The 27,939-nt window shown below is 48.4% G+C and overlaps 1 protein-coding gene across 10 annotated transcripts in view; it reads left to right on the forward strand.

The window, feature by feature from the left end:
- The window catches only part of ATP2B2 (ATPase plasma membrane Ca2+ transporting 2), a 467,640-nt gene that overhangs the window by 298,128 nt on the left and 141,573 nt on the right, over positions 1-27,939 (forward strand). For all 10 annotated transcript variants that reach the window (XM_037055587.1, XM_037055588.1, XM_037055596.1 and 7 more), the window contains one exon: positions 26,898-27,415. In XM_037055587.1, coding sequence (XP_036911482.1) covers positions 27,217-27,415 — 199 coding nt within the window. In that variant the 5' untranslated portion in view covers positions 26,898-27,216. The remainder of the gene's footprint in view (positions 1-26,897; positions 27,416-27,939) is intronic.

Genomic DNA, 27,939 nt, shown 5'->3' on the forward strand with positions numbered 1-27,939 from the left:
TCCCACATTGAGGTCACTTGCCTCCTGACCCACCAGACTGGACTATGTCTTGGGCCACTTCTGGAATGGGTCTAGTTTTAGATGTCCAAGCAGATGAGCCATGAGCATTTTTGTAACGTTCCTCTGATCAGTCAGGTATGGCCAGATCCAGATGTAGCTAAGTTAAGCCTCCCAGGGCATGTACCTGGGGGCAATTCTCAAAGACCACATGGTTCAGAATGTGCTCCATGTACCATCCTAGAGATGTGTCCATGCCCAGATCTGGCAGCTAATGAAGAGAAAACTAAGGCACAGAGAACCTAAGAGAGTTTAGCTGGCTGGGCTCAAGGTCATCTGTGGAACACCTCTTTGGGGCTTAGCAATTTCATATATTGATATCATCTCTTCTAATATGACAATCCTGCAGGGACTGTTTGTTTTCTCAGTTTCCAGACGAAGAAACTGAGGCTGAGAAAGGGTCTGTGTGGTGTTTGTCACATAATAAGTTCCCAGAAAATTTGAAACTGACCAAAAGTGAGTGTCACCTCCTGCCCCCTAGAGACTGTGCACTGAGCATCATGGCTCCCCACTTTGGGAAGGACATTCATAACAAAGGAAATTACTCTTTTCATCCCCTGTGTCTGTCCTCCCTCCTTCTCTCCCTTCCTTTCTTTTGCTTTCCTTCCTTCCCAAACTACTTACAGATGACCTACTGTTCGCTACACACTATGCCAGGCCCTTAGAATACAATAAGAATTTAAAAACACAGGCCCTGCCTTCAGTGGTATAGTGTTGAGCATTAATCCAGAAGTCCCACAAATACATATAAAATATTTGCAATATAGTAAATTAATCCAGGAAGGCCTCCCTGAGGAGGTGGGATTTAACCTAGAGTAGGAGGATGAGCAGGAATTTTCTAGGTAACGATGAGGCAGAAACAACATTAGCTTTCCAGGCAGAAGGAACAGAACAGACAAAGGCCTGGTGGGGAGAATGAGTAGTGTGACTGCAGCAGAGAGTCAGGAAAATGAGGTGTTGGAGCCAAGGCAGGCCACCCAGAGCTTTGAAGATCACATTAAAGAGTTTTGTCTTTATCCTTGGAGCTGTGTAGGTGACAGGAGGTTGTGATGTGATCAGAACTTGCTTTTCCAAGTGTCAGTGGAGAGACCAGTTAAGAGGCTAATTTAGTCATCCAGGCAAGAGATGAGAAAAACTTGAACAGGGGTAGAGGCTGTGGAGATGCAGGGAAATGACTGGTTTCAAGGAAATGTAGGAAAGACCAAAGTCAGCAGGACTCGGATGATAGAGAGGAAAGTGACAGGGGTGGCTCTTGTTTTCTGACATACTGCAGTGAATCCTAGAGGAGACTGAGGTGGGGGTAAGAAAGCTTAAGGGTTGGATTTCAGAAATATTAAGTCCGAACCTCTGCCTCACACCACAAACAAATTGAGAAGGAACAAGCTTTGTGACATTGGATTTGGCACTGATTCCTGAGATATGACAACAGAGCATGGGCAATAAAAGAAAAAACAGACAAATTGGACTTTATCAAACTTAAAAACTTCTGTGCATCCACCAAGTGAAAAGACAACCCATGGAATGGGAGAAAATACTTGAAAATCATATATTTGATAAGGGGTTAATATTCAGAATCTATGAAGAACTCCTGTAACTCAACAAATAAAAGACAACCCAATTCAAAAATGGGCAAAGGGTTGAATAAACATTTCTCCAAAGAAGATATACAAATGGCCAATAAACACATGAAAAAATGCTCAACCTTGCTAATTATTAGGGAAATGCAAACTAAAACCACAATGAGATTCCACTTCACATGCATTGGGATGTCTATTGCAAAACACAAAACAAAACAAAATAACAAGTGTTTCTGAGGATGTAGAGAAATTGGGACAGTGGGCACTATTGGTAGAAATGTCAAATGGGGCAGCTGCTGTGAGAAATTGTATGGTGTTGCTTCCAATAATGAAACGTAGGATTACTATATGATCCAGCAATTCCACTTGTGGCTATTTACCCCAAAGAACTGAAGGCAGGGACTCAGGCAGATAGTTTTACACCCCTGTTCATAGCAGCATTATTCCCAATATTGAGGATGGGGAAGCAACTCAAGTGTCCATCAACAGATAAGTAAAGCGTGGTCCATACATACAAAGGAATATTACTCGGCTTTAAAAAGGGAAGACGTTCTGGCACATGCTGCAACATGGTTGAATCTTGAAGACATGTGCTAAGTGTCACAAAATGACAAATATTATATGATTCCATTTAGATGAGCTCCCTAGAGTAGTCAAAATCATAGAGACAGAAAGTTGGTGGTTGCTGGGGGTTGTGGAGAGGAGGGAATAGGAAGAGGGAAAAGTTCTGGAGATGGGCATTGGTGATGATTGCACAACAATGTGAATGTGCTGAATGCCACCGAATTATATGTACTCTTAAAAATGATTAAAGTGGTAAATGTTGTTATGGAGATTTATCCACAATAAAAAGTAGATGAAAAATTAAGATGACTTAGAGATCTGAAAATAAAAGCTACAACTATAAAGCTTGTAGAAGGAAACAAGAATATCTTACCACCTAGGAGTAAGAAATAATTTTTCAGAGAAGACACACACACAAAAAAAAACACAAAATAAAAGAAAAAAACTGACAAACTGGACTTGAGATCTGTTGAGTGTAAGGTATGGGAACTTCCAGGTAGGAAGCTAGTGTCTGTTGCTCATGGTGAGGCCTGGAGTAGAGGGACCCCATGTTAAGGCTCCTGAAATTAATATTTCAAGCTACAACCTGCCTTTTGGTCCCATAGTGAGGTCACCTAACTTATGGCACATTAAACAAGACTAAGTGAATTTGGCCACTTCTGGAATAAGTCTAGTAGCAGTTGTCCAAGCAGATGAGCCCCTGAGCATTTTCCCAAGGTATCTGCTCTGAGCAGCATCTTACTGGGGGTGGCTTAAACCATCCATCTACTTCTCTGGCCAAACTGGGGGTGCATCTGTGATAACAGCTCTCTGTCCAGTTCTGTTGCTTTCATTCTTGTCCCCAGGGCAATGAGGGGGTCAGATGAAATCTAATTTTCTCTAAACTAGAAGCTGATCAATTATGGTTACAGGAACTTGCTGTCTGGAAAAAAGAGCTTTGCATTTTCCTTGGGAAAGAATGCATCTCAGTTCTTTCTCCTCCACTATGTTGGCATGGAGGGGAGTTGGTTTTTGTAGGATACAAGTCGTGGGACAATAGAAAAGCTGTGGAGCAAGAGGTGATTATCAAGTGGTCTTGCCTTGCTGAGGGTCTCCAAGCATGGGGGTCTCAGCCTCAAACTTTGCTCTCTCTAACTATCCCTAGGAACCTGGGTTCCCTGGCTTCACTATCTTGGTGCTATTTCTACCCAGCATTCGTTGGAAAGCAGGGAATTGAGTTGGTCCCACTAGACAGTGATTTTGGGCCTTTGTGGGACAAAAGGATCAGGGACTCCTTTGAGAAAATGATGAAAGCCACAGGCTTCCTCCTCAGAAAAATGTAACTTTATACAAACCTTTACAAAGCACCCTCACATGGACCTCAGCTAAAGACAGCCTAATATGGGGCTCCCTAAAATGGCTCCGAGATCACCCACAGCTTTTCTGCTTAGTCCTCTGGTTATCTTCTGAGGAAGGTATGATTACACCAGTTTTGCAGATGAAAAACCTGAAGCTCAGAGGGGTAACCCAAGCTACCAGTCTGGTCCCAAAAGGAGTAGCAGGCCCTGTGAGCAAAGAATTCCCAAACTCACTCTCCTCCTGTGCAGTCGGGAGGCCTCACCCCCAGCTTCTCCCAGTGGGAATATAAAGTAGTCAGTGGGAGGCCCTGACCCCTGGAGGGTAGAGCTTTTGTCTGAATCATCTTTGAGTCCCCAGTATCCAACCCAAGGTCCCAGAATCAACCAACTGAATGATGAGATGGGAGAGGCCTCTGACTTTGGAGGCAGAAATGATCTTACACATCAGCTCTGCCCTTCCTAGTCGTGACCTGGGTCTTTCTGGACCTCAGTTGTCCAGTCCAAAACAATGGGAACTAACAAGGTTGTTACTTGTTAGTTACAAGTAACAATACTCTAAAAAGGCTATTAGAAAGGTGAAAGCAAACAGCTGTGTGACAGGCACTGTGCTCAGTGTTTCACAAGTATGGTTACGCACCACCTCCCTCCCCCAAAGCCTAAGTGGGGGTGTATAAATAGCCTCATCTCACAGATGAAGAAACTAAGGCCCAGAGTATGGCAGTGTCCTGGCCAAGGCTATGGTAGCAAGGAGCAGAGCAGAATTATAGCCCAGGTCTACCTAACCCACCTGTGCCCTTGACCAGATGTGTGGAGCCTGACACCAAGTAGGTGCTCAATAAAGAAACAAGTTGCCCCCCACCCCACCTGCCTCCAGAGAGCTTTCTTCAGGAGCCTATAGCTGCTAACATTAAACATAAGACAGATTAAAAGTGATCCAGGGAAGGTGCAGGAGCTTTGCATGACCCCTTCAGGTCAAGTCCTCTTTCATTTCCTGCACAGTAAAGTCTCTTGTCATGAGCTTAGAGCAATAGTAAGGGAAATAAACTTTACTGTTCCTTTTTCCCTGCTTTTCCATTTCCCCACCCCCTCCTACTACAGTGGCAGGTGGGTGGCACAGCAAATGACCAGTGTGACTATCCTTCATCTCACACCCACTTGTCTCCTCCCTGTGTTTACCTTCCTTCCTCCAAGTGTCTTCAGAGCAGCAGCCCAGGCTCAGACTGGAAATGATAAAGTCTCCATACTCAGCCCACCCCAGCTCTGATGGTACATCTCAGACTCATGGGCATGAGGGCTCACCACAAGCCTTGGACACGTTGGGCCCAAAGAGCAGAGGTGGACCAGCCACCTCCCCACGGAGCTCCAAGAAAGACAATAATAGTGCGGTATGTCCAGAAGGCCATAGAAACACGGAGGAGGGGTTGTAAAGTCCTCCCTGGAGATTAGAGAAGGCTTTAGTAGAGCAAAAGTTTTACTGGGGGTTGGGGGACACTTCAGGCAGGGGGAGCTGCCTGGGCGAAAATCTGGAGGTGTGGAACTTCACAAGGTGTTTATTATGATTAGAAGGAAGGAGTCAAAGGACATGAGATTGGAAAAGTAGGCAGGGCCTGTGTGCCAGGCTAAGGATTTTGAACCTTGTTCTGAGGACAGTAGGGAGCCACTGAAGGCTGTTGAGCAGGGAAGTCACCTAATCAGATTCACCAGTGTGGCTAGATGGCTGCTGCAGGCTCATCTCTGAGCTTCTCTCACTACACTCTCTCCTCTGATGATCTCACCCTGTCCCATGGCTTTAAATACATCTCTGAGCTGCTGATTCCCATATTTATATCTTCAGCCAGAGCCTCTCTTCTACACTCCCAACTCGTCATCCAACTGGCCACTTGGCATCTCTCCTTGGACATCTCATGAGCATCTCGAAGTTAACAAGTCCAAAACAGGATTCTTGATCATGCCCACACTCCCAAAACCCACTCCTTCCCGACTTCCCATCCCAGTAAATGGCACTGCCATATTCCCTCTTGCTGAAGGCAGAGTCTTTATCAGCCGTGCTCCTCCTCTTCTTCCAGCTCAGCCTCTTGGTTTCACGTCCTAACTTCCACCTGCCCATGTTTCTTCTACACCACTGCCACCCCTGCATTCTGCACTGTCCCCATTTTCCTGGATGATGCAGTAGTCACCTCTTTCTCCTTACTCTCCTCCTCACCCCATGATAGTTCTTTCTCCAATGAATGATGGATCTTTAAAAAAAAAAAAAAGGCTTTGTACTAATCTGCCACCTAAAATTCTTTAGAGGTACTCTCTGCACCTGAAATAAAATCCACCTGCTTCAAAGCTTTGCACAATCTGGCCACTGCCCTTGTCTGAGCTCACCTTTTCTCACTCTCCCTCATTCACAGGCCCCAGCCATGACGGCCCTGTTTGGGTTATTAAAAGCCTGCACCACCCCTCCCCACCTCAGGGTCTTTGCCTGTGCTGTTCTCTTTATCTGGAACACATTGGCCCCAGCTCTTTGCACATCTATGTAGAAAAATAGGTCCCCTGGCACATGGATGTAATGCATTATTCTTTTCAAGGCACTTTTCACCATGTGTCTTCCCCAGGAGCAAGCACAATGTGCCTGGCACACAGTAGGTGCTCATTAAATAACTATTGCATGAATAAATCAGAAGATAGCAGAAGGGGGCTTAGAAGCAAGAGATCAGGGGAGAAAGAATGAGAGCTGAAAGGAAAATGGAAGAGCAAATAGAGGAAAGGAACTAGTACCAGATGGGATGTCTGGATTTGATCCTAGAGGCACTGAGGAGCCACAGAAGGATCTTGGGCATAGGCATGGAAAGCAGGTGATCAGCAGAACAAGGGAGGCTGTATGCCTGGTGGTCTTGTGATATCAAACTGCCTTAGGTCAGATTTTGGTTCAACAACTTCCCAACTTTGAGACCTTAGGCAAACCACTTAGCCTCTCTGAGCCTTGGTTTCCTCCTTTGTAAAATAGGGCCTGCTAAAGAAACCTACACACAGGGCTACTGAGAGGTTAAATAAGATGGTGCATGTAAAGTTCTTGGGATGTCCTAAGTACTTAATAAACATTGGCCATTGCTGCTACTGTAGGGTTGTTAGTGCTGCTTATTAAGGCCATGTGTGTCAGACATCACACTTGGCACTGGAGAACCAGCCCTGCCTGGTGTTAAGCTCAGTCTGATGGAGGAGATGGGCAGTAAAGCCGTACCCATGGATGCTCGGGATGAGCCTTCTTATGAAGCTATAAGGTAGGCCCTGTGTGAGCAGAGAATTAAGTCTGGGAGAGTCAGGGAAGCCCCTCCAGGAGAAATGATATTGGATTTCTGGGTGACAATTTCCTTGAGAGAATATTTTGAGTCAGCAGCCAGTGGCCCGTGAACAAGGAGAAGGGGGATGTGTTCTGGCTGCTCAGCTCCCAAAATAACCCAGTTCCAAGGGCAGACAGCCAGGTAAGCTCCAGGAGCCGCTACCATGCCTTTCCTGGACAGGTTCCAGAGACCTTGGAGCAGTCCTTGCCCTTGTCTATGCCCCCAGGTGGCAAGAAGGACTTTTCCCTTCTTCCTCTCCCTCTCTCTCCTCCCCCATCTTTCTAGTTATCTTCCTCTTTCTCTCCTCTCTTTTCTTCTCTTTCCTTTCTGTCTCACTTTCCCTTAAAATTTGCCTCCATTTCTCTCTCTCCCTCTTCCCACCTCTCCCTCCCAACCTTTGCCTCTCAAGTTCCTCTCTGCCTAAAGCTTCTCTTTCTCCCCTTTCTGTCCCTCCCACCTCTACCCTGTCCTCTCCCTCCAGTGGGAGGCATCCTAGAACAAAGACACACACATGCATACACTCTCTGATCCCCCTTAAGACCCAGACCTAGGTCTTAGCCCTGCTGCTTTCCCCGACCCCCCAGCTAAGCCTGGCCCAGGACACAAGGATGAAGGCAGGATGGACAGAGGGGTGGATGTTGAAGCTAATGGAGATAGCAGGAAGAAGGGGGCATTCTGTCTTCCCTATGGTCTTCCCTCACCCCTGTGCTCAGAGCTGGGGACCCAGAGGAGGTTCCTGAGCTGTGTCCTCTCCTCTGTGCAGCTGCTGGGCTTCCCAGCATCAGACTGCAGGTCAGGTTATTGGGCCCATTCAGCAGAATTATAAATAGCAGTTTGTGCTCAGCCTGGCCCACAGAGCAACCTCAACTGCCGCACCGTCCCCAGGGTCCCAGTCCTCTACCCCTCCATCCATCCCTCTGAGGCAAGGCCTGCCTTCCCCTGTGCCGCCAGTGGGTCCTCAGGTCAGTATTCGATGTGCTATCACCATAGCAACCTGCTTGTCCAGCCCAGGCTCAGGTTGCTGGGAGGTGTGGGTGTGGGCAACTGAAGGAGCAGTCCAGTGGCCTGGAATCACAGGTCATGGCTCTGTGCTGGGGCTTTCCTCTCTTGTGGGCTGAGGAGTGGGGTCCTGTCCCGCAGAAATCTCAACCTGCTGGAGCAGGAATGTCTAATACTGTGAGGCCTGGCATAGGGGCACTGCCCCAGGCCTCTCCCACTGAACTGGGATCCTGGGTCAGCCCAGGCCTTGTGAAACCAGAGAGTTGTGGGTTTAAATCCTACATCCGCCCCTGCTCCTTGGGTCATGTTGGGACCACCACTTAACCCTCAGAGCTCAACATCCTCAGTGTCCAGATAGGAAGAGTAATACTCCTCCCCACTCTGGGGGTTGCTGAAGAGATCAAAGATGCCAGCTGTGTGGCAGGTCCCTCAGTCCTCATTCTGTTTCTCTCCATCCCTGTGGACTGGGCAGGGCAGGGCAGGGGCTGGGAAGCTCACAGACTTCAGAGTCACATGACATGAGTTCTAATCTGGCTGCTGCCATTCACCAGTTGAATGATCTCAATTTCTCTGAGCCTCAGTTTCCCTATCTATGAAATAGGTGTGAAAATGTCTACACCTCACCATTTTCAGGATGAATTGGGCCTCAGTGGGAGAAGCCATTGGTATAGTACCCTGTACATGGCAGTACACTTGCCATCACTTTCTGAACTGTTCTTTCTATTCCAACCTTCTTGTCAGAGACTACCCTGCCTGCATCACTGACTCACTGGTCACTTCAGACAGCACCCTCTCTCTCCCACATTTCTATCTCCCCATCTGCAGCACGACCATAGGACCACTCAGGTCCTGCCCAGGTCTGAGATTTGTGTATCTCAAGCAGCCCCACTAGGCTGGGCCTTATCTAATATTATACACTGACGTCCTCACCAGGCACTGTCCTGAGCTCCCGAAACCTGAGCTGCACAGTTGCCTGGCAACCAAGGCGTGAGCTCAGAAGGCTTGGGTGTCAAGATGTCCAGCTGCAGCCCCCTCCCTGCAGGCCAGAGTCCCAGCAGCAGGGGATCGGGCCAGGGACTCTTGCCCAGACCAGTCCTGGAGGAGCCCCCTGTTCCTCTCATACCTGCCCAGGTCCAGACTGTCTGAGAGCCCACTTTGTCAGGGTAAGAGGGACCATTGGCCTCAGATACTTTTATAGGTAGCGCGCGTGGTCAGACTCAGAGAGAAACTGGAGCCACCCCTCACTGCTAACTGATACAGCGGCTGTCACCATCACCATCTTCCTGGAAGCTTGCAGCCCAAGTTTGTTTAAAAGTGTGGAGAATTCCCTGATCCTCTTAGCACTGCCCTCAGGAGGCCTGGTGCCACCTCCTGGAGCTCCCAGGGCACTTTTCATGGCCACACTTAACAAATCCGAAAGAAAGAAAGAAATCATATCACCCTTACATTTACCTGGTCTCCCTACACGACCTCTCCCACGTTGCCATTCACTCTGCTCAACAAATACTCTACTGACTGTCCATCCCTGCTCTGTTGTGTTCTGCCTAAGTGACCTTGGGCAAGTTATTTAACTTCTCTTTGCCATAGTTTCCTTTTTTGCAAAACGGAGATAGTAAGAATACATGCCTCAGAGTGGTGATGTGGGTCAAATTAGATGATGTGCATAAAGTGCTTGGCACATAGAAAATGCTCCATAAATATTAGCTTATCATGATTATTTTTATTAAATTGTTATGCTGTTCAGCCACCATGCCAGAGGGAACAAAGCACAACTTTTTGAGAACAGGGTAGGTCCAGTTCTACTCCATCCACATTACATCCCACAGCTCCTGACTCCCAGAGCAAAGATTTGCCAAATGAGTGGAGGTGAGAAATGAACTGTTTCCACTGCAATCCATTACTGCTCAGGGACTGATCACTGAGACATTGGATTTAAACATCTTTTACAATTCCAAGTGTAGGCTGCATCATCCACAAAGTCCCCAAAGTGGGTTTGAAGTCCCATTGTAGATTTTCTATCTTTGCCTGTGTTTGAGGTAGGGGAGGAATAAGTAGGCTCGTGGGTGCTTGAGGTGACAGCTTGTGGAGGGAAGGGATCAGGCATTTACAGGAACCTGATAGTGAGAACCTCCTTGCATTTTGCACCCTAGGTGTCTGCTTGCCTCATTCTAATCCCAGCACTGTATGTGAGTGACCTGTGCCAAGCAAGTCACTTGTCCACTTTGAGCCTTAGTCCCCTCATCTTTAAAATGAGCACCCTGCTCCCTCTGCCCCATAATCACAGGTGAGACAAAAGAGGTTGCACTAGGAAGAACTTCTTCCAGTAACAGTCCTCATTAATAAGAAGATAGCGATGCCATCCATGGAAGAGCACTGGGCTTGTGGCCATGCCTCCCAGAGCCTACCATTCGTCAGCAAAGCCACATTGGGTGGCTGCCAGCCCTCTGGCCAGGGGGCTGTTTCTAACAGCAGGTGATGTGGTCAGGCTGACGGCTCCAGAGTTTCATCCTTGACTTCTTTCAAACACAGGAAGGGGCTGCCATCTGCTTCCTGCCCCTCACACCGAGGCTGCCAGGTCAGCCAAAGCCCCCACCTCACACCTGTCAGCAGTGCAAGATAAGGGACTCCACTGGGGGTACCCTAGAGCATGCTAGAGCTAGAAATATCCTGGGACCCTCCTCCTGGACCCAGGCCACTTGGACACCAGGTACTGTTCCTCCACCTTAGGGAGCAGCAAGGTAGCCCTGGGTTTCTCTCTCACACCTGAATACCACATTTCATTCTGCTGGTGTCCCCACCATGGAGCAGCTTTGTTTCTGCTGACTTTAGGTCTGGAAGTCTATTGACTGCCAAGGTCAAGAGCACAGCCTTGGGACTCAGACCCAAATGCAGACCCTAATATGACCTTGGTCAGCCACTTGACTGAATCTCAGTTTCCTCCTCTCTAAAATGAAGAAGAGTGTCTAACCTTGGGGCCTATCATGGATATGAACAGGATCATGCCTGAAAATAGCTGAATACAAGGACTGGCACTTGATAGTAATAAAACTTAGCTGCTCTTATAATTATTTGTGTTACTGTTACTGCTATTCTGATGCCTTTATTACTGTGGCCACCTTCCTGCCAGAAATGTTACCTCCGTTCCTTTCAATCATTTCTGCAGGCTGGTGCTAGGTACAGAAAAAGTGCTCATTGCATGTTCTTTGTCTGCCTTGTATCTAAAGTCAAGTGTTTGTTGAAGAAGTGGATGACCCAGTGGAAGAGTTCATGACCCAGGCAACCTTGTTCTCTCTCACTTTCTGAGGTCAAGCTGTGTTCCTACAGCCACTCGGCCAGCTTCTGTTAGGCACCAGCTGTGTCTGTCAGGTGTTCTGAGGACCTGGAAATGGATGGGCACAGTCCCCTGACCTCTAGGACATGAACAGCAAGGGTGTCAAACTCATTTTCGCCAGGGACCATATCAACCTTGTGGTTATCTCCAAAGGGCTGAAACAATTTTAGGACTGTATAAATGTAACTACTCCTTAACTGTTAAGGAGTTGAAATTAACAGGCCCTTTGAAGACACCTGCGAGCCTGATGTGGCCCCTGGTGAAAATGAATTTGACACCCCTGTTCTAGGACATGAACAGCTAAGACCCATAGAGGGATCAGTTCACTCTGCCTGAAGAGTGGGCTCAGCATAGAGTTCACTTAGGAGAGGCCTTCTGAGCTTGGTCCTGCAAGGTGAATGGGAGTCTGTCAGGCAGAGAGGCAAAAGGGAGGGAACAGTTTGCACTAAGGAATGGCAGGTGGTGCACAAGGCAGCTCTGAGTTGATTTTTATTATTAAAACAAGAAATTTTCCCACCATGGGTATCTCAGTGTCCAGAAAACAACTGGCTGATTTGAGGCACACACATGCCCATCAGAGGAGGGGTGCCAGGAATGAGGGAGGCCTCCTTCCCTCTTCTGACCGAGCATCCAAGACTTACCACAAGTCAGCATGTGAAGGTCTCTTGGAAGCCATCTAGTCCAACCTCTTTATTTTACAGATGGAGAAACTGAGGCCCAAAGAGAGAAGGCAGTGGAGCAGGAACAACTAATGGTGGACCTCCTAGCCAGGCTTGCTCCAGGCCTGTCCATCCATGCTTGGGAATGACCAGCTCTGGAGCTGCATGCTCTGTGCAGGATCTTGAGCCCCCTGGTCACTCCCTGAAGATGTCACTCCGTGACAGATGTCACTCTGTCCCACTCTCTGTGGGACCTGCCATAGGCCTCTGAATTTCTCTAGTCCTAGTTTCTACTTATGAAATAGAAAAAGTCAGTAGGTTTTTTGTGTACTTTGAGCTGAAAAGCATTTTATGAACACTCGTAAAATGCCATTTTTGTCATCACTGTCATTTGGGTCAGGGTGATCCCTAATGGCAGAGTTCCCTGAGAGCTAATGTCATCTAATGGAATGGTGTCTGGGCTCAAAGGTCCCGGGCCACCCTATAGACATCCCCAGAGACATCTGTGGGAAGCAGGCTGTACATACCCACATGTAATCAATCATACATGTGCTCTGCCCTGACATTCATGTCAGGGCACCTGTACATGCACAGCTGGTTGCACAACCATGCACGCCTTCTGACCCACCCTAGCATATACACATACATTTATGCACACACAGACATGAACTTGTGGTAGAAGAGAGGGAGCAGGGATATTCTGCTTGAGTCATAAATTGTCCATTAACCATGAAACAATAAAAATAGAAGAAAATTTAAGCTCAACCTGAAGAACTTTGTAACCACCAGCACTGATAAAGATTGTCATGGAAGGAGAGAGTAAACCCCTGTCATGGGAGGCACACAATCACAAGCAGAACTTTGCACAGCTGCAGTGAAGGGACTTAGACATTGCAGAGATTTTTACCTCTAAGGTCCCTTCTGATGTCTAGATTCAAGTGAGCTTAGGGAAGCAGGGCCTCTTCTGGCTTTTCTGTCATGCCTTGCAAATACTGGTGGTCCTGCATGGTCCCATTATCCTCCCAACCACCCTGTAAGGCAGGAATGGTTATTGTCCCCATTTTTGAGGTCTGAGGACTGAGGCCAGAGAGCTGCCTTGATTTCCCCAAGGTCACCCAGTGGTAGCAAAGTGAGGGTTCTAACCCAGATCTCTCAGACTCTAAGCCTCCAACAAAGGGGTCCTGACCCTACTAAGTTGTGAGCCACATGAAAAGTGGTTTAAGAATCCAGAGAGGAGCCCTGGCTGGTGTGGCTCAGTGGATTGAGTGCTGGGGGTCACTGGTTCAATTCCCTGTCAAGGCACATGCCTGGGCTATGGGGCAGGGGAGTCCCCAGTTGGGGTCGTATGGCCCACTGGTTGGGGTTATATGGGAAGCAACCACAAATTGATGTTTCTCTCTCTCTCTTTCTTCCTCACTTCCCCTCTCTCTAGAAATACATAAATAAAATCTTTTTTAAAAAAAGAATCCAGAGAGGAGAAGTTTTGGGAGTGGGAGGAAATTCCTAAGAGAAGGTGGCACTGGAGATGATAGATGTGGGGACCCAGACATGAAATGAACCTAACAGGCAAAGAGAGGGCAGTCCAGATGGAGGTGGGGTTACTGGAGCAGCCAGTGATGGAGACAGTGGGGAGTCAGAATGTACATACCCACTGTGGCCTCACTTGCTTTCGTTTTGGGGCTCAGAGCCTCACTAGCAGGCCATGGTTCTGCACAGCTTCAGCAAGGCTGGGGTCCCCTGGTTTTGAATCCCTCGGGAGGCTGCATTCGCATCTGTCCCTGCGCAGATGGCTGGTGAGCACAGCTAGCAGCCCTCACCCCCACCCGCACCCCCTTCTGTCGCCAGGACTCAGCTGCACCGGGGAGTGTGGTATAGTGTTATTTTTAGAAGTGGCACCATCTGCTCAAGGTGCCGGGCGGATTCTGTTGGTCTCCGCAGTGGCCAGGATAGCCATGCCAAGTCAGAGGAAGACTGCAGAGCTGGTCTGCAGGGTGGTCACTAATCAGCATGCAGACCTGCTGAATGCAGGAGCCAAAGAGATTCCACAGGCCCTCAGAGTGTATGCTTCTGGAATCTGAGTCTGGGGCTGCCAATGGGTTGAGTCTGGGGCCAGGGCAGCCAATGCAGAGGACAAGCTCAGTATGGGAGGCATCCTGTGTTCCCAGCACCCTGCCTGGTCCCTGGGCTTGAGCCTGGGCCTACCTCCTGGCAGATTCTGAGTGTCCTGTCCTGACCTTTTCCTTGACCTCCAGCTTTGTGTGGAAAATGGGGAAAAGGCATGAAGAGAACAGAACAATGGCCAGCCCTCAGGGATCCTTCTTGGGATCTAGCACTGGATGTGGCAGAAGACACAGTCCTGAGTAATGTGGTCCAGAGGAGCTGGCACATCTCCTCCCTGGACTCCAAATGCTTCAGTGTGTCCCGCTGCCTGAGCTACTACCACATTGGGCTTCTGAGTCATCATAGAGAGAACTTAGGCTAATGATTCCAAACAGGGGCTCTGATGGCAGACTGCCTTGGTTCACATCCAAAAGTTATGTGATCCTGGGCAACCTCCTTAACCTGGCAGAGCCTCCATTTGCTCATCTGTGGAATGGGATGCTGGTAGCAGCTACTTCATAGGACCCAGGCACAGACTTACCAATTTGCTGCTTAGAAGGCTGTGGCACACACCTGAGTTCATTCAGCATCAGCTCCTCCTGCACCTGACTGACCAGGTCCACTTTTTAAATGCAGACTGCACCCTAAGATTTCTTGTTCTTCCATAGTATTATTGCTTTCTCAGTCATGGAACCAGTACTGGTGGAGGCCTGTGCCGTGCTGAAGGTTGAAGCGGCCTTGTTCTCAGGAAGTTAATGGTCTAGTGGGGGAGACAAGCTGGGAAGACTCACCCCAAGACTGAGGGTGGAGGGCGTGAAATCAAGGAATAAACCACATATGATGGGCTGTCAGTGGGAAAAGGGTTGAAATTTATAGCAGGGGAATTAGAGAAGTTGGCGTGCTGAGCCTTGGAGAGGAAAGTTTTGATTAATGGGAAAGCAGGTGTAGATAGTCCTGGATGGAGGGAACAGTGTGTGCAAAGGGCGGGAGACAGGAACATGCATTTGTTGTTTTGAAAATGCAGAGTTTAGCTAGACCAGAGCCCAGAGAAGCTGGCTCCAAGCCAACTGGTCAGCATCCTAGGTGGCACTGGGAAGCCAGCAATGATTTTTAATCTAAAGAGTAGCGTGCTCCATCTGAAAGTAACATAATGTGTTGGTTTTAGAGTAGGATAGGTCCCAGTTCTGTTCCCAGCTCTACCACTTGCTAGCTCTGTGACTCTGGGCATGGTGTTGTTTTTACCTCTCTGTTTTTACTTCCCCATCATAATAATGCCTACTTGTGTGCTTATTGTGGGATAAGGTGTGTTCAGAGCCTAACACAGCTCCTGACACATGGAAGCCACTCAGTAAGTGGCAGTAACCATCAGCATCACTCTGGGAACAGTAAAAGAGGATTGAGGGGCCAGTCAGGAGGCTGTGGATGAGTAGCCTGTATTCTGAGCCCACAATGAATGACCTTCCCCCATACTTTACCTTCCTGCTTCTCTGTTCTGGACCCCAAAGGACTCACTAGCTATTCAAAAGTAATCTCCCAACCTAGATTCATCCCCTGACACACCTGTGGGTGAATAGTCCTATCCCAGCACATAGAGGAAAAAATTAATAAATCAGTCAGACTGAGATGCCACTGAACTGTGGTTCCAGCAGGAACCAGAAGGAAAGGACCATGCACAGTACCAAAAAATGGATCACTAATGGTGGGATTTCTGGCATCAATGACAGATGGCACTCATAGGCCAAGGTGAGTCCTCTGCATGCACTAAGTGTCCCTTAGTGGCCTTTTGCAGTGTCATTTTGTTGGCTCACAACTGCTCACTAGGATACCCTATTGCCTGAGAACCCATCTTTGAGTATCAGCACCAAATATCTGGGGATAGCTCCCCATGTCTGTTCACAGAGCTTGTGGAAAAGGCTCTGTGCCCTCCCCAGTCAGCCCCCACTCTTTTGGTCAGTACTACTATCCTAGAAGGCTCCTAGGGGCACTTAATGACCTTTTGCTCTGTGTCAGCACTATAGCATATGGACAGCTCCATGCTACTCTATTCTTGAAGCCCACCCCATACCCCTAGTCAGCACCATGGCCTTGGGAACAGCTCCCAGTGGAGACAGTTCCCCAGTGCCTGCTTCTTTGTCCTCCTCAGAGGGCTGTCAGTCAGCCCCAGGACCGCGTGGATAGTGCTCACACCCAGCCTTGGCTGATCAGCCTGCAGGGAGTGGGGGCCTGCAGTTATCAGGTTCCCTGACCTCAGCCACCCAAGCCCTCCCCAGCACCCACCTCCATCCATCCATCAATACTTTATCCCCGGAGACCACTCCCTGGCCCCAGCCCTCCACGGTCAGAGTTGAATCCTGAAGACTCACCAACCAGCAAGTAACTTGCACAGCAGAAGCCTGTGCTTCAATTCACTATAGAAACCAGAGGAAGGGGCAGGAGCCTGGTCTGTTGGAGAGAGGAATGTGAGTGAACCTGAGGGGCCCTTATAAGTATGTGTGTGTGTGTGTGTTTGAGATCTGACTTTACTACCCCCAACCAAGGACCTAACACCAGTCACTGCACTCTCTCTTCCCTCAGTAAAACAGGGTGCTAGCAGTCACTGTATCATTGGGTTGTTGTGAAGGATTAAGTGAGAACAAACATAAAATTCATAGAACAGTGCTTGGCACGTAGTAGGTGCAGTCTAAGCATTGCTGTTGTCATCATTCTTTGTCCTTCCTTCAGGCCTCTGCTTGTAACCACAGGAGAGAAGGAAGAAGATGAAGGTAGGATAAGACAGTTTCATTGTAGCCATTTAGGATCTGGAGGCTCGGGGCAGCCAGGGCAGCAAAGGGGGCCTCAAGATGGTCCATGCAGCTATAGGGAGAGTAGGGAAGGTGAGAGCTCAGGCCAGAGAGATATCCAAGGCTTTTTGCTGAAACCAGAAGACAAGGTACAGAGCAGCTGGTCCATCGCAGGCAGAGCCACAGCTGACAGCCTTCTTAATGTATGTCCCCTTTCTGTAGCCCAAAGTGAAGTCTCCCAGCCCTTTTCTGCCTCAACTAGGCTTTCTTGCCTCCATCTGCTGGTGACTTTTCTGTTTTAGCTTCATCAGAAAACTCTCAAAGATTTTTTAAGGAAATATTTCTTAAGAAGGTGCATATCAAGGGTACAAATCTTGGAAAGCAGACACTGCCCTGCCAAGGCCCAAGGATGGCAGTGCAAGTCAAAGGCAGCAGGTAAATTTTTATCAGCCCATGACTACTGGGCTCTAGGGCATTTCTCCTTCCTCCAGCCTCCAGCCAAGTAGGACTTGGCCTGCATTGGTGATGGCCTCTCCAGCTGGGGATGACACAGCAGCAAGGAAGTATGTATACCCTGAGAAGCAAGTCTCAGATAATGGGAAAATCTTTGAGGATATTGCTGCAATGGCCCTTCAAGACTAAATATCTGTTCAAATCCCCCTCTTACTTTACAGAAAATAAAACTGAGGCACAGGAGAGAAGGCTGTGGTTCAAAGTCATACTGCTAGTTGGTGAAGGGCAGTGGGGAACAGAGGAAAGATGGAGGGTTTGGACTAGAGCAAGTGTATTTAAACTATACCAAGTCCTATTTGTATGGTCTTGGCCATCTGTAACCTTTCTGAGTCCCAGCTTCCTTCTCTGTAAGGCAGGGGCAGTGATACCACCCAGCCCATGGAGGTATGCACTAAGCAAGTTCTGTTAATAGTACTGGTCAAGCCAAGATTGGGACCCAGCAGATCTGGTTCCCAGGCAAGTGCTATTTGGATTACATCCTCTCAAAATTTGAGGTAAATATTGTGCAGGAATCACTGAACTCAGCCTGCAGATCTCAACCTTGGAGTTATCACAGGGGGCTCTTTATGACAGAAGGGTTAGACCTTAAACAGTAGGATCTGAGCACCTCTCTTGCTATTCTCAGAATCTCAGTAACTTGGGGCAGGGTCTGAAATGTAGGTTTACCAAATGGGTAGAAGGATGGAGACATAGACGGATGGATGGATGGATGGATGGATGGATGGATGGATGGATGGATGGATAGCTAATGAATGGGTGGATGGATAGATGGATGCATGCATGGATGGACAGAGAGAAGGATGGATGGATTGGTGGGTAGGTAAGTGGGAGTATGAATAGGTATGCGAGATACCTGAAGGACTAGAAATAGGGTTTTTCTACCATCTAACATTGGCAGCTCCTCTGGAGAACAGGGAATAGTGGAGGGAGGTGAGCCTGGTGGGCAGCTAAGGGCTGGACCTTTCCTTCCTAGGAAAGGCACGAGGCTAAGAAGATACAAAAGAAGCCCTAGGTCCCTAATAGCTCATTGTCTGGCCCTGCTCCTGCCATCTGTGCCTTCAGGGCTGATGCATGGCTGTTTCTGCCAGAGTTGTTTTGGGTTTTTTTTTTTCAGATTTTCCTTTTCTGGTTAGCAGGATAGGAGTTTTCTAAAAATAGCACTAAATTCACTTGTGAGGTATTCATTTTCAGTTCCCTTCCTCCTTCCCAGTTCTCTTTCATCTGTGAGAATTCAAAGCTGAGATTTTCATTGTCAGCTTTGATGCGCCTGTGCATGCACGCACGCACACACACACTGTGGGGCCTGTGTACTCAGAGGCAGGTGTGGGCTCAGACATCTCTGGCTTGCTCAAACTCATGCTGAGACAATCCAACAGAACTGCATGGCAAACCTTGTCCTCTAGGGTCATCCACACTAAGCACACATCTGCTGACACACCTCAGGGACACACACACAGTCACAGGTCCAGCTCAACACTAATATTTTCGCACTCCTGACCCAGGCGTGCCCCAGATTGTGGACTGACCATGATGAACATCTAACATAACACACTCACACTGACCTTGTGCATCCACACTGACTGACCTCACACACTCACACTAACATGTACATCCTCACTCACACTCACAGTCACTGCAGATCCCTCAGGCTCTCTCCTCACACACACACGCACATGCACATGCACACGCACACTCACACACAGACAGGACCTTCCCTGTCCCAGAGAGGGCCATCTCAGGCAACAGCTGCAGCCATCTGGGTGAGGCTGAGGAAGAAGCAGTTGTCCCTTTGTCTCCAGCTGCTGGCTGAGTTCACCCATTTTCCTGGGTCATAGCCATGGTGGAGGGGTTCCCATTGCTGGGGGCAGAAGACTCTACAGAAAGGCCAGAATTTGTATCTAGGAGAGGAAAGAAAGCATCTAACCCCAAGGGAACTAATTGGTCAAGACCAGAGCAAAGGGGAGACTAGTCTTTTTTTTTAGAAACTATTTTTTTATTTTTTAAAATATATTTTATTGATTATACCATTACAGTTGTTCTATTCCCCCCCCTCATTCCCCTCCACCCACACAGTCCTTCCCCCACCATTCCCCCCCCCTTAGTTTATAACCACGTGTCTCAAGTTCTTTAGATTCTATATTTCCCCCACTATTCTTGCCCTCCCCCTATCTATTTTCTACCTACCCTCTATGCTATTTTCTGTGCCTTTTCCCCCCTTCTCCTCCTCCCACTCTCCTGTTGCTAACCCTCCATGTGTTCTTCATTTCTATGGTTCCACTCCTGATCTAGCTGTCCTCTTGGTTTGCTTTTGTTTTAGGTGTGGTTGTTAATAACTGTGAGTTTGCTGTCCTTTCACTGTTCATATTTTTCATCTTCTTTTTCTTAGATAAGTCCCTTTAGCATTTCATATAACAAGGGCTTGGTGATGATGAACTCCTTGAACTTGACCATATCTGAGAAGCACTTTATCTGTCCTTCCATTCTAAATGAAAGTTTTGCTGGATAGAGCAATCTTGGCTGTAGGTCTTTGGATTTCATGACTTGGAATACTTCTTTCCAGCCCCTTCTTGCCTGTAAGGTCTCTTTTGAGAAATCCGCTGACAGTCTGATGGGTACTCCTTTGTAGGTGACTGTCCCCTTATCCCTTGCTGCTTCTAGGATTCTCTCCTTCATTTTAGTCTTGGCTAATGTAATTATGATGTGCCTTGGTGTGTTCCTTCTTGGGTCCAACTTCTTTGGCACTCTCTGAGCTTCCTGGATTTCCTGGAAGTCTATTTCCTTTGCCAGACTGGGGAAGTTCTCCTTTATTATTTGTTCAAATATGTTTTCCATTTGTGGCTGTTTCTTTCCCCCTTCTGGTACCCCTATAACCCGGATGTTGGAACGTTTAAAGATGTCCTGGAGGTTCCTAAGCCTCTCCTCATTTTTTTGAATTCTCATTTCTTCATTCCTTTCTGGCTGGATGTTTTGTTCTTCCTTCTGGTCCATTCCATTGATTTGAGTCCCAGTTACCTTTCCATCGCGATTGGTTTCCTGGACATCTCCCTTCATTTCAGTTAGTTTAGCCTTCATATGTTCCTCTAATTTGTGACTATAATCAACCAGTTCTGTGAGCATCCTGATAAACAGTGTTTTGAATTGTGCTTCTGAGAGGCTGGCAATTTCTCGGTCGCTGAGAGTTATCGGCTCTGGGACTTTGAGTTCTTCTTGCGCCATCTTTCGGGCTGTCCGTGCCTGTTCTGTAGCATGATCGGAGCCCTAAGGTGTTCACTAGAGCAGGGCAACTAAGTTGCTGGTTTGTGACACTGTATGTGGGGGCGGGGTCAACGAGGAACTATGGCGTCCCGTCTGCCGCCTCCCGCCATGGCTCTCACAGGTGCTGCAGCTGCCACTGTTACCAGCCGAGCGTTTCGTCCCACTGCACGCAAGTGTGCCACCGCTGTCAGCCCTCGCCCCCTGGGGCCTGCGTGGTCCCTCTCACTGTGTGCGAATGTGCGACCGAGGTCAGTCTGCCCCCACACCCCGACTGGTTCCGGGCTGCCTGCGCGCCTAGGTCTTGGGATCTGTTATGCCCGACCCTGCTCTGCTGCTGGCTCCGCCCCTCTTACCGTCCCCGTTGAACGGTTGTCATTGTCGGACTTCCATATAATTCAGTTTTCTGTTTTTTGCTGTGTCTTTGTTCTCCAAACCGTTGTTGTATTCAAACTTGGTTGTGGGAGAAGGCACAGTGTTTCCACCTATGCCTCCATCTTGGCGGAAGTCGGGAGACTAGTCTTGTATGCTGTGCCAACAAGCGGGGACCCTCATCAGCCTTTCAAGCTGTGCTAGGGGCTTTGTGGGTATAGCCCTGTCAATCTAAGTTCTGCATAAGCACAGACAGCAGTGTGGGGGACATTCTGGCTGAGCAGAGGATGGAGGCAGTGAATGAGCTATCATCCTAAGAACAGCCACCATTTAACAAGTTCTTCTTCTGTGCTGGGACCTGGCCTAAGCTCTATCTCAATTAGTCCCCACAAAACCCTATGAGGTAGGCTTTGAAGCTGGCTCTGTTTGGGAGGAGGAAACGAAGGCACAGGAGGGCTTAAGAGCCTTTCCCAAGTCACAAAGCTAACCAATGGCAGCACCAGTCCTCATCATCTGGGATTTTTAGTGGGGAGCCTATGTTCCCTACGTTTGTCATGGCTGCCAGAGATGACTCAAAAAATAAGTGACTTTAGCTCTGGCTTGTGTGGCTCAGTTGGTGGTAGCATTATCCCATAAACCGAAAGGTCGCTGGTTTGGTCCCTGGTCAGGGCACACGCCTAGGTTGTTGCTTCGGTCCCTGGAGGGGAGAGGGAGTGGTGTACATGCCAGAAGCAACCGATTGATGTTTCTTTCCCTCTCTCTTTCTCTCCCTTCCCCTCTCTCTAAAATCAATAAGCATGTCCTTGGGTAAGGATTAAAAAAATAAAAAGGTGACTTTAAAAATACATATTAAGGTGTCATTTAAATTCAGCACATCTTAAAACAGAAGGATTCAGCATTCAAAAGTTATTTTTAGCACATAATTCATTCGCAATTGTCCCAGCTACCATCCTTCAGTAGGATTTGAAAGCTGTTGGTTTGAGGTTTTGTTTTCCTTTTTAATCCTTCCTTCAAAAGATAGATTCCTTCTTTGTTAAATTAACTCCAAAAAAATCATTGCAACTTCTTCTGCAGGCGTCCTTGCTGGCAAAGACTTTTTATTAAGTTTTCCCTAACCTATTCTTGAGTCATTGAAATGTAACAATACAGAGTCATTTAAATGCTAATAAGATGAAATTGAAATGCATAAATCCAATACTGTTAGAATACTCTCCTGGATTCTGCAAGTCCTGGCACTTTCAGAGCCTGAAGGGACCTCAGAGATCACTAGTCCAATCCCTTGACTTTCCACGTGAGGCCCAGGGAGGAAAGGGGCTTGGTCAAGGTCACTCTGCAGGATCTTGGAAAACAGAGAGCAACTTTTCAATCGACTCTGGCCTCGGTTGGCTGTGTGACCCCTCGTGTGTTGCTCACCCTCTCTGGGCCCAGAACTAGTCATGTGCCCTGCCCAGGCCCTGTCTCATTCCACTCAGCTGCTATAACAGAAAACCATAGACTGGTTTAAACAATGGAAATTTATTTCTCACAGTTCTGGGGGCTGGGAAGTTCAGATCACAGTGCCAGCAGATTTTCCTGGTAAGGACCCTCTTCCTGGCTCGCAGATGGCTGTTTTCTTGTTGTGTCCTCACATGGCCAAGAAAGATTATCTCTCGTGTCACTTTTTATAAAAACACCAATCCCATTCATGAGGGCTGTGCCTTCAGGACCTAATTACCTCCCAAAGGCCCCCACCTCCTAATACCATCACATTGGAGATTAGAGCTCCAACATATTAATTTGAGGGTAAACACATTCAGTCCATAGCAGCCTGTGCACCCATTTTTTTAGGGCAGGAGTGATGCCATTGTTGAGAACTGGCTGCAAATATACCTTATTACAACCATGAGGTAGGTACACTTGTTAATAATGGGAAGAGGGGGAGATACAGAAGCCAGAGTTGTATAATATCTGCTTCTGGCAAGGAGCTACACCAAGACACATACACAGAGGTCTCCATGGGTCCTCACAGCAGCCTGTTAGATGGGTCAGCTCCAGTTTGCAGATGAAGTGAGATGACTCACTAAGTGTCTCAGCCATAAAGTGGTAGCTCAGGTATTTAGGCAAGGCTGCAGGAATGTCAGAGTCTGGGGACCTTTGGCTGAGGGGACAGCTGCCTGCTCAACCTCACACCCAGGCCTCACTGTGATGAAGGGAAACTGGGAAGTAGAGGGCAGGGTAAGCATCTCAAAGAAAAAGGTGTGACTATTGATTGTGATAACTTTCCTTACCCCCAGGAAACCTGTAAGACAGGCAGGGTTGGAATCACCAGCCCATTTTACAGATGAGGAAACTGAGATCCAAGGCCTTCTCATGGATGAATGACCCGGGGCCTAATCCAGATATTCATTCATTCAAGTATTTATTGAGTGCCTCTGGATGCCGGGGACCATAGTAGGTACAACAGTAACATAACTACTGCCCACTCAGAGCTCTCAAGCTCCTGGAGAAGGGAAACAGCTAAACAGGCCCAAACAATAGAGTGTGAAGTGTGGTATGGTACAGGAGGCATCCAGGAGTCGGGAGAATTTACATAGCCCTTTGTGGTCCAGAAATGCTTCCAAGTAAAGGACACTGCTGAGCAGAACAAGCCATTATCAAGGCAGTGAAGGCTGGGGGAGTGGAGAGTGTTCAATTCTGGAGAATTCAGGCAGCTGATAGATTCTGCAGTAACTAGCAGTTCTTCAGCTCTGTCCATCTGCCAGAATATCATTTGAATGGCATCATACAAGTACTTCTGTGCCAGTAGACTTCAAGCTCTCTAATGGAGGAACAGTTAGATCAAATACCAAAGTGAGCTCTGCAACTTAGAAGAAAAAAAACAAGATGCCCAGCACAGCACTGGTCTTGTGCACACACTGGTGAGATGCAGGAGAAATTGGTAATGGGCCGGGGATAAGCCTCATCAGAAGAGGTAGCTACAATGGGAAATCTCAAAGAAGAAAGTTTAAGGTCAAACATCTACAGGGGCAAAGTTCTGGTTTTTAACTGATTTTGCTATCCCAGCCTTTCATCCCTCTAGACGTGTTCACAGGTTCCTTCCTGCACCTTTTACTATGTCGCTCATGACCTTTTACTAATACATAGTTGTATATTTCAGATTCTTCCACGTCTGCCTTTTGGCTTAAGGCATACTCAACCCACAGGAAGTTAAATTTCCCCACTCATCTCCACTGGTAACCTGAGCAGATCAGATCTTCCTGCTCTGTGTCCAGAGCACCTGGAACTCCATGTCATGGCAAACCCATCATGTTATATAGAAATCACTCATTTAATTGTGTCTCCTCTCCACTCTCAGCTCCTGGAAGGCAAGGACCATGTCTGGATTGTTTAGTGCCTGGAACAGAGTAGATAGATGTCTAAAACTGTTACTAGATGGGTGAATGGAAGGATGGATGAATGGATAGGTAGATGGGTGGATAGATGGTTGGAGATCATTGTTCATCTTAACTCAATAGTCATTAAAATTACCAGTAGGCCATTAGCTTATACCTACCATTGTCATCACAAATATAATTATTGCTAATGATTCTCTTAGCTCGTGCTGTCAGATATAATCGTCAGTGCTTGCACTCCACACCACAGGTAGCAGGGGGAAACATAAAAAACAGTGCCTTGAGTTTAGAAAGTCCCTCGTTGTTTGCAAAGCAATTTTGTTCACATATGGCACTTAATTTAAGCATCCTAAGAACCCCATGAGGGAGATTAACCAGGGGAGGCAGCAAAGAGCCTGGATTAAGAGAATGTCTCTGGATCCAGAGTGCCCAAGTTTAAATCCCACCTCCACCACTCTCTAGCTGTGTGACCTTGGGCAGTTTATATCACCTCGCTTGGCCTCAGCATCCTCATATGTTCTATGAGGATAATAAGACTTTCTGTCTCATGAAGTGGTTGTGTGGATTCGTAATAATAATAAATACTGAGTCCTTACTCAGTAATTACTGAGCTCAGTTCTAAGTGTTTTATGTGAAATAACTAATTTAAGCCTCATAACACCTATGAGGTAGATGCTATTATCCCCCTCCCTTTTTTAAGATAATAAAACTAAAGTTGATTTGCTTTCCATCCTTCTGGGAGGAGGAGGAGCCAGAATTTGACCAGAAACTGTGGCTTAGAGCCCTGACTGTTAACCTCTACAGCATCTGTACACCCAGGCATCCTTGGTCCCTGCCTCAGCTGTTGGTCCCAGTGTAAAGATGAAGCTTCCTACTGCACCCCTGGGTAACAAGTGCCCCCTGAAAGGCATGAAAAGTTTCTCCTGCAGCTCCAGCACCCCCAACCCTTGTCCAGGAAGCCCCACACCCCAGTGGAAACACCAGATTTGAATGTGGTTTATAATTAGCTCACAGTAAATTAGGAGTTAGCAAGAGGAGAATGACTGTTGTCTTACAGATGAGGAAACTGAGCCTTGGCAAAGTGAAAGGGCCTGCCCAGAGTTCCACAGGATTTGAGAGAACTCAGATTTAAATCCAGATTGCTCTGATTCCATCCTGTGTTCTTCACTTAACTCGGGCTACAGTCCACTGGCCAAGCCTCAGCTCTTCGGAGAGAAAGGAGAGAGTGCCCCCTAGGGGAAGGGGAAAGAGCACTGGCCTGGGACTCAGAAAACTGGACATCTCTGGGCCCCTCTGCTTTTGATCTTGGGCTCTGAACAAGTCCCTTTCCCTGGTTGAGTTTCAGGCTTCTCACAGAATGAAATGAAATTAACCCTAAAATGCCACCAGCTCTAAAATTCTGTGCAAGAGGAAAGGACTGTAAAGGAGAAAGATGGGGCAGGGCACAGGGGATAAGGGGGAGAAGCTGGGGCTGGGGCAGGGGCTCAGTTCTGTCTTCCCCCTCTACCTCTCACTGTCCTGGGCCTATGATGACCAGCTGTCTGAGGCTGCTGGGCGGAGCCAGTCTCTGTGCCAGGCCCAGCCGAGCTCAACAGGGGCCCTTTGTCACCCAACGCTTGCCGGGGCCTTGGCCACTGGTGTTGGGTGTCCAGGCAGATTGGATTCTCTCCTGGCAGCCCTGCAGATGCCTCAGTCTTGCAAGGGTAGCCGGGCAGGCAGAGAGAAGCCAGCATTCCCTCCTTCTCCTGGCCTCCCAGAGGAACGTGGGGGCTGCTGTCTATGGTGCTGGACTGTGGGGGCCCCCAGGTGAGGGCTCCCTGGACCCCAGCTCATGCTAGGAGCCAAGCTGTGGGCTCATGAAGTCCTGGTGAATATGCATGAGCTGGGTTCTCTGGCCCCGCAGAGGGCCTTAATTAATGTGGTTGGGGGTGGAGGGTGGAGGTGTGTGGCTTTCTCCCAGCCCTGTGCCTGTAAGACCCAAGTGGCGAGAACAGTGTATATCAGTGGCATGGACAGGGGTAGCATCTGTACTTGGGGGTTATGCCCCAAATTGTGTGGGCATAGAATGCGTATGGGGAGGTGAGAGAAACCAGGGTCTGTGTGTGCACAGAGGGGCCATGAGTACAGATATTTTTGAGGGAGAAGGTGGGGATGTTAGATGTATGCCTAGAAGTGTGACTGCATGTGATGCTGTACATGGCAGGGAGAGGGTTGTTTCCATTGTGTGGGGGAAGTGGGGCTTGTGCATTGCTGTGTGTGTATGGCAGTGAGGTGGGCCCTAAATGTAGGGGAGTCGGGTGATGCAGGGCACCCTGACCTCTGTGTGTCCAAGGGTATAAGTGCACCAGGATGTATGTTGTGAAGTTAATGTGTTACACAGCACAGTGGGCAATTAGGAGATCAGGATATATTATGAAGGTCTGTCAGTCTGTGCCATGGGGGGTGATATATCATGGGGTGTCCAGGAGAGTGCTGATACATTTGGATTTACAGTACGTGCTGGTTTGCTATGGGTGTTGTACAAAACACCCATTTTAGGGTATGTGGGTGTTATTTTGAGTGGGCATGCATGCACATGTACACAGAACCTTCATGAGTACCCATCCCATGAGGCCTCCAGTTCCTGACCTTTGTCACAACTCTGTGCTTGCCCCCACAGGAGCCACCACCCCTGACCATGTAGATGCCAGCTCCAGGGAGCAGCATGGGCCCTGCTGAATGGAGGCTACTGGGTCTACAGCCCTGAGCCCCTCTGGCCCCTGGACTTCACCCTGTACCCAGGGACACCCCTTGGAGTTCACCACTGCTGTCGTCAGCCCACCTCAGCCACCTCCTCCCCCTGGGACCCGGAGTCAGCCACCAGGAGCCACAGACATCCAGTGAGGTTGTGCTGAGGACAGCCACACAGAGCCATCATCCGGCAACCTCTTGTCCAGCTCTGACCCTCAGGCCCACCCTGAGCAGGAACTGTGGCAAACATGGGTGACATGACCAACAGCGACTTTTACTCCAAAAACCAAAGAAATGAGTCAGGCCATGGGGGCGAGTTTGGGTGCACGATGGAGGAGCTCCGCTCCCTCATGGAGCTGCGGGGCACTGAAGCTGTGGTCAAGATCAAGGAGACTTATGGGGACACCGAAGCCATCTGCCGGCGCCTCAAAACCTCACCTATCGAAGGTAGGTGTGGGAGACAACTACTATCTGTGTTGGCTCCATGATATTTAACCACAGGAATGTCTTGGAGCTGGAGTAAAATGCCAGTATGGCCATTCTGGTGTATTCTAGCTGAGGGTCAGCTCTTTAGGTAGGCCACGGGATGAGGCTTCCATTTTCTCTCCATTGTGGGTTGGGGAATGATCCAAGTCACCTGCAGAGAGAACCATAAGAACAGGTTCACATCCGCCTCAGGGGTGGGCTCATCAGCCTGGAAATCTGGGAGGCACCCAGTCTCCAAGGTGGGGCCAGAGGGAGACCAGTGGGGCAGAAGAGGAACCATGCCTTGCTTGCCTTTGTAAAAGCTCAGGCGGGGCTCCTGCTTTCCCCATCTCATCTACAGAGGTTGGATTCCAGGATCCAGCCACCTAGGCCCTGCCCTCCCTTCCTCAGGCCCCAGAAATCCCTTTGTCTGGCTCCAGCATAGAACCACAGCATTGGTACCATGCAGCCAATTCCAATCCCCAACCCCTGTGGCTGGGCTAGGT

This window comes from Sturnira hondurensis, unplaced genomic scaffold (assembly GCF_014824575.4).
Source record: "Sturnira hondurensis isolate 20B ecotype Veracruz unplaced genomic scaffold, ASM1482457v3 Scaffold0008723, whole genome shotgun sequence".
NCBI classification, from domain to species: domain Eukaryota; kingdom Metazoa; phylum Chordata; class Mammalia; order Chiroptera; family Phyllostomidae; genus Sturnira; species Sturnira hondurensis.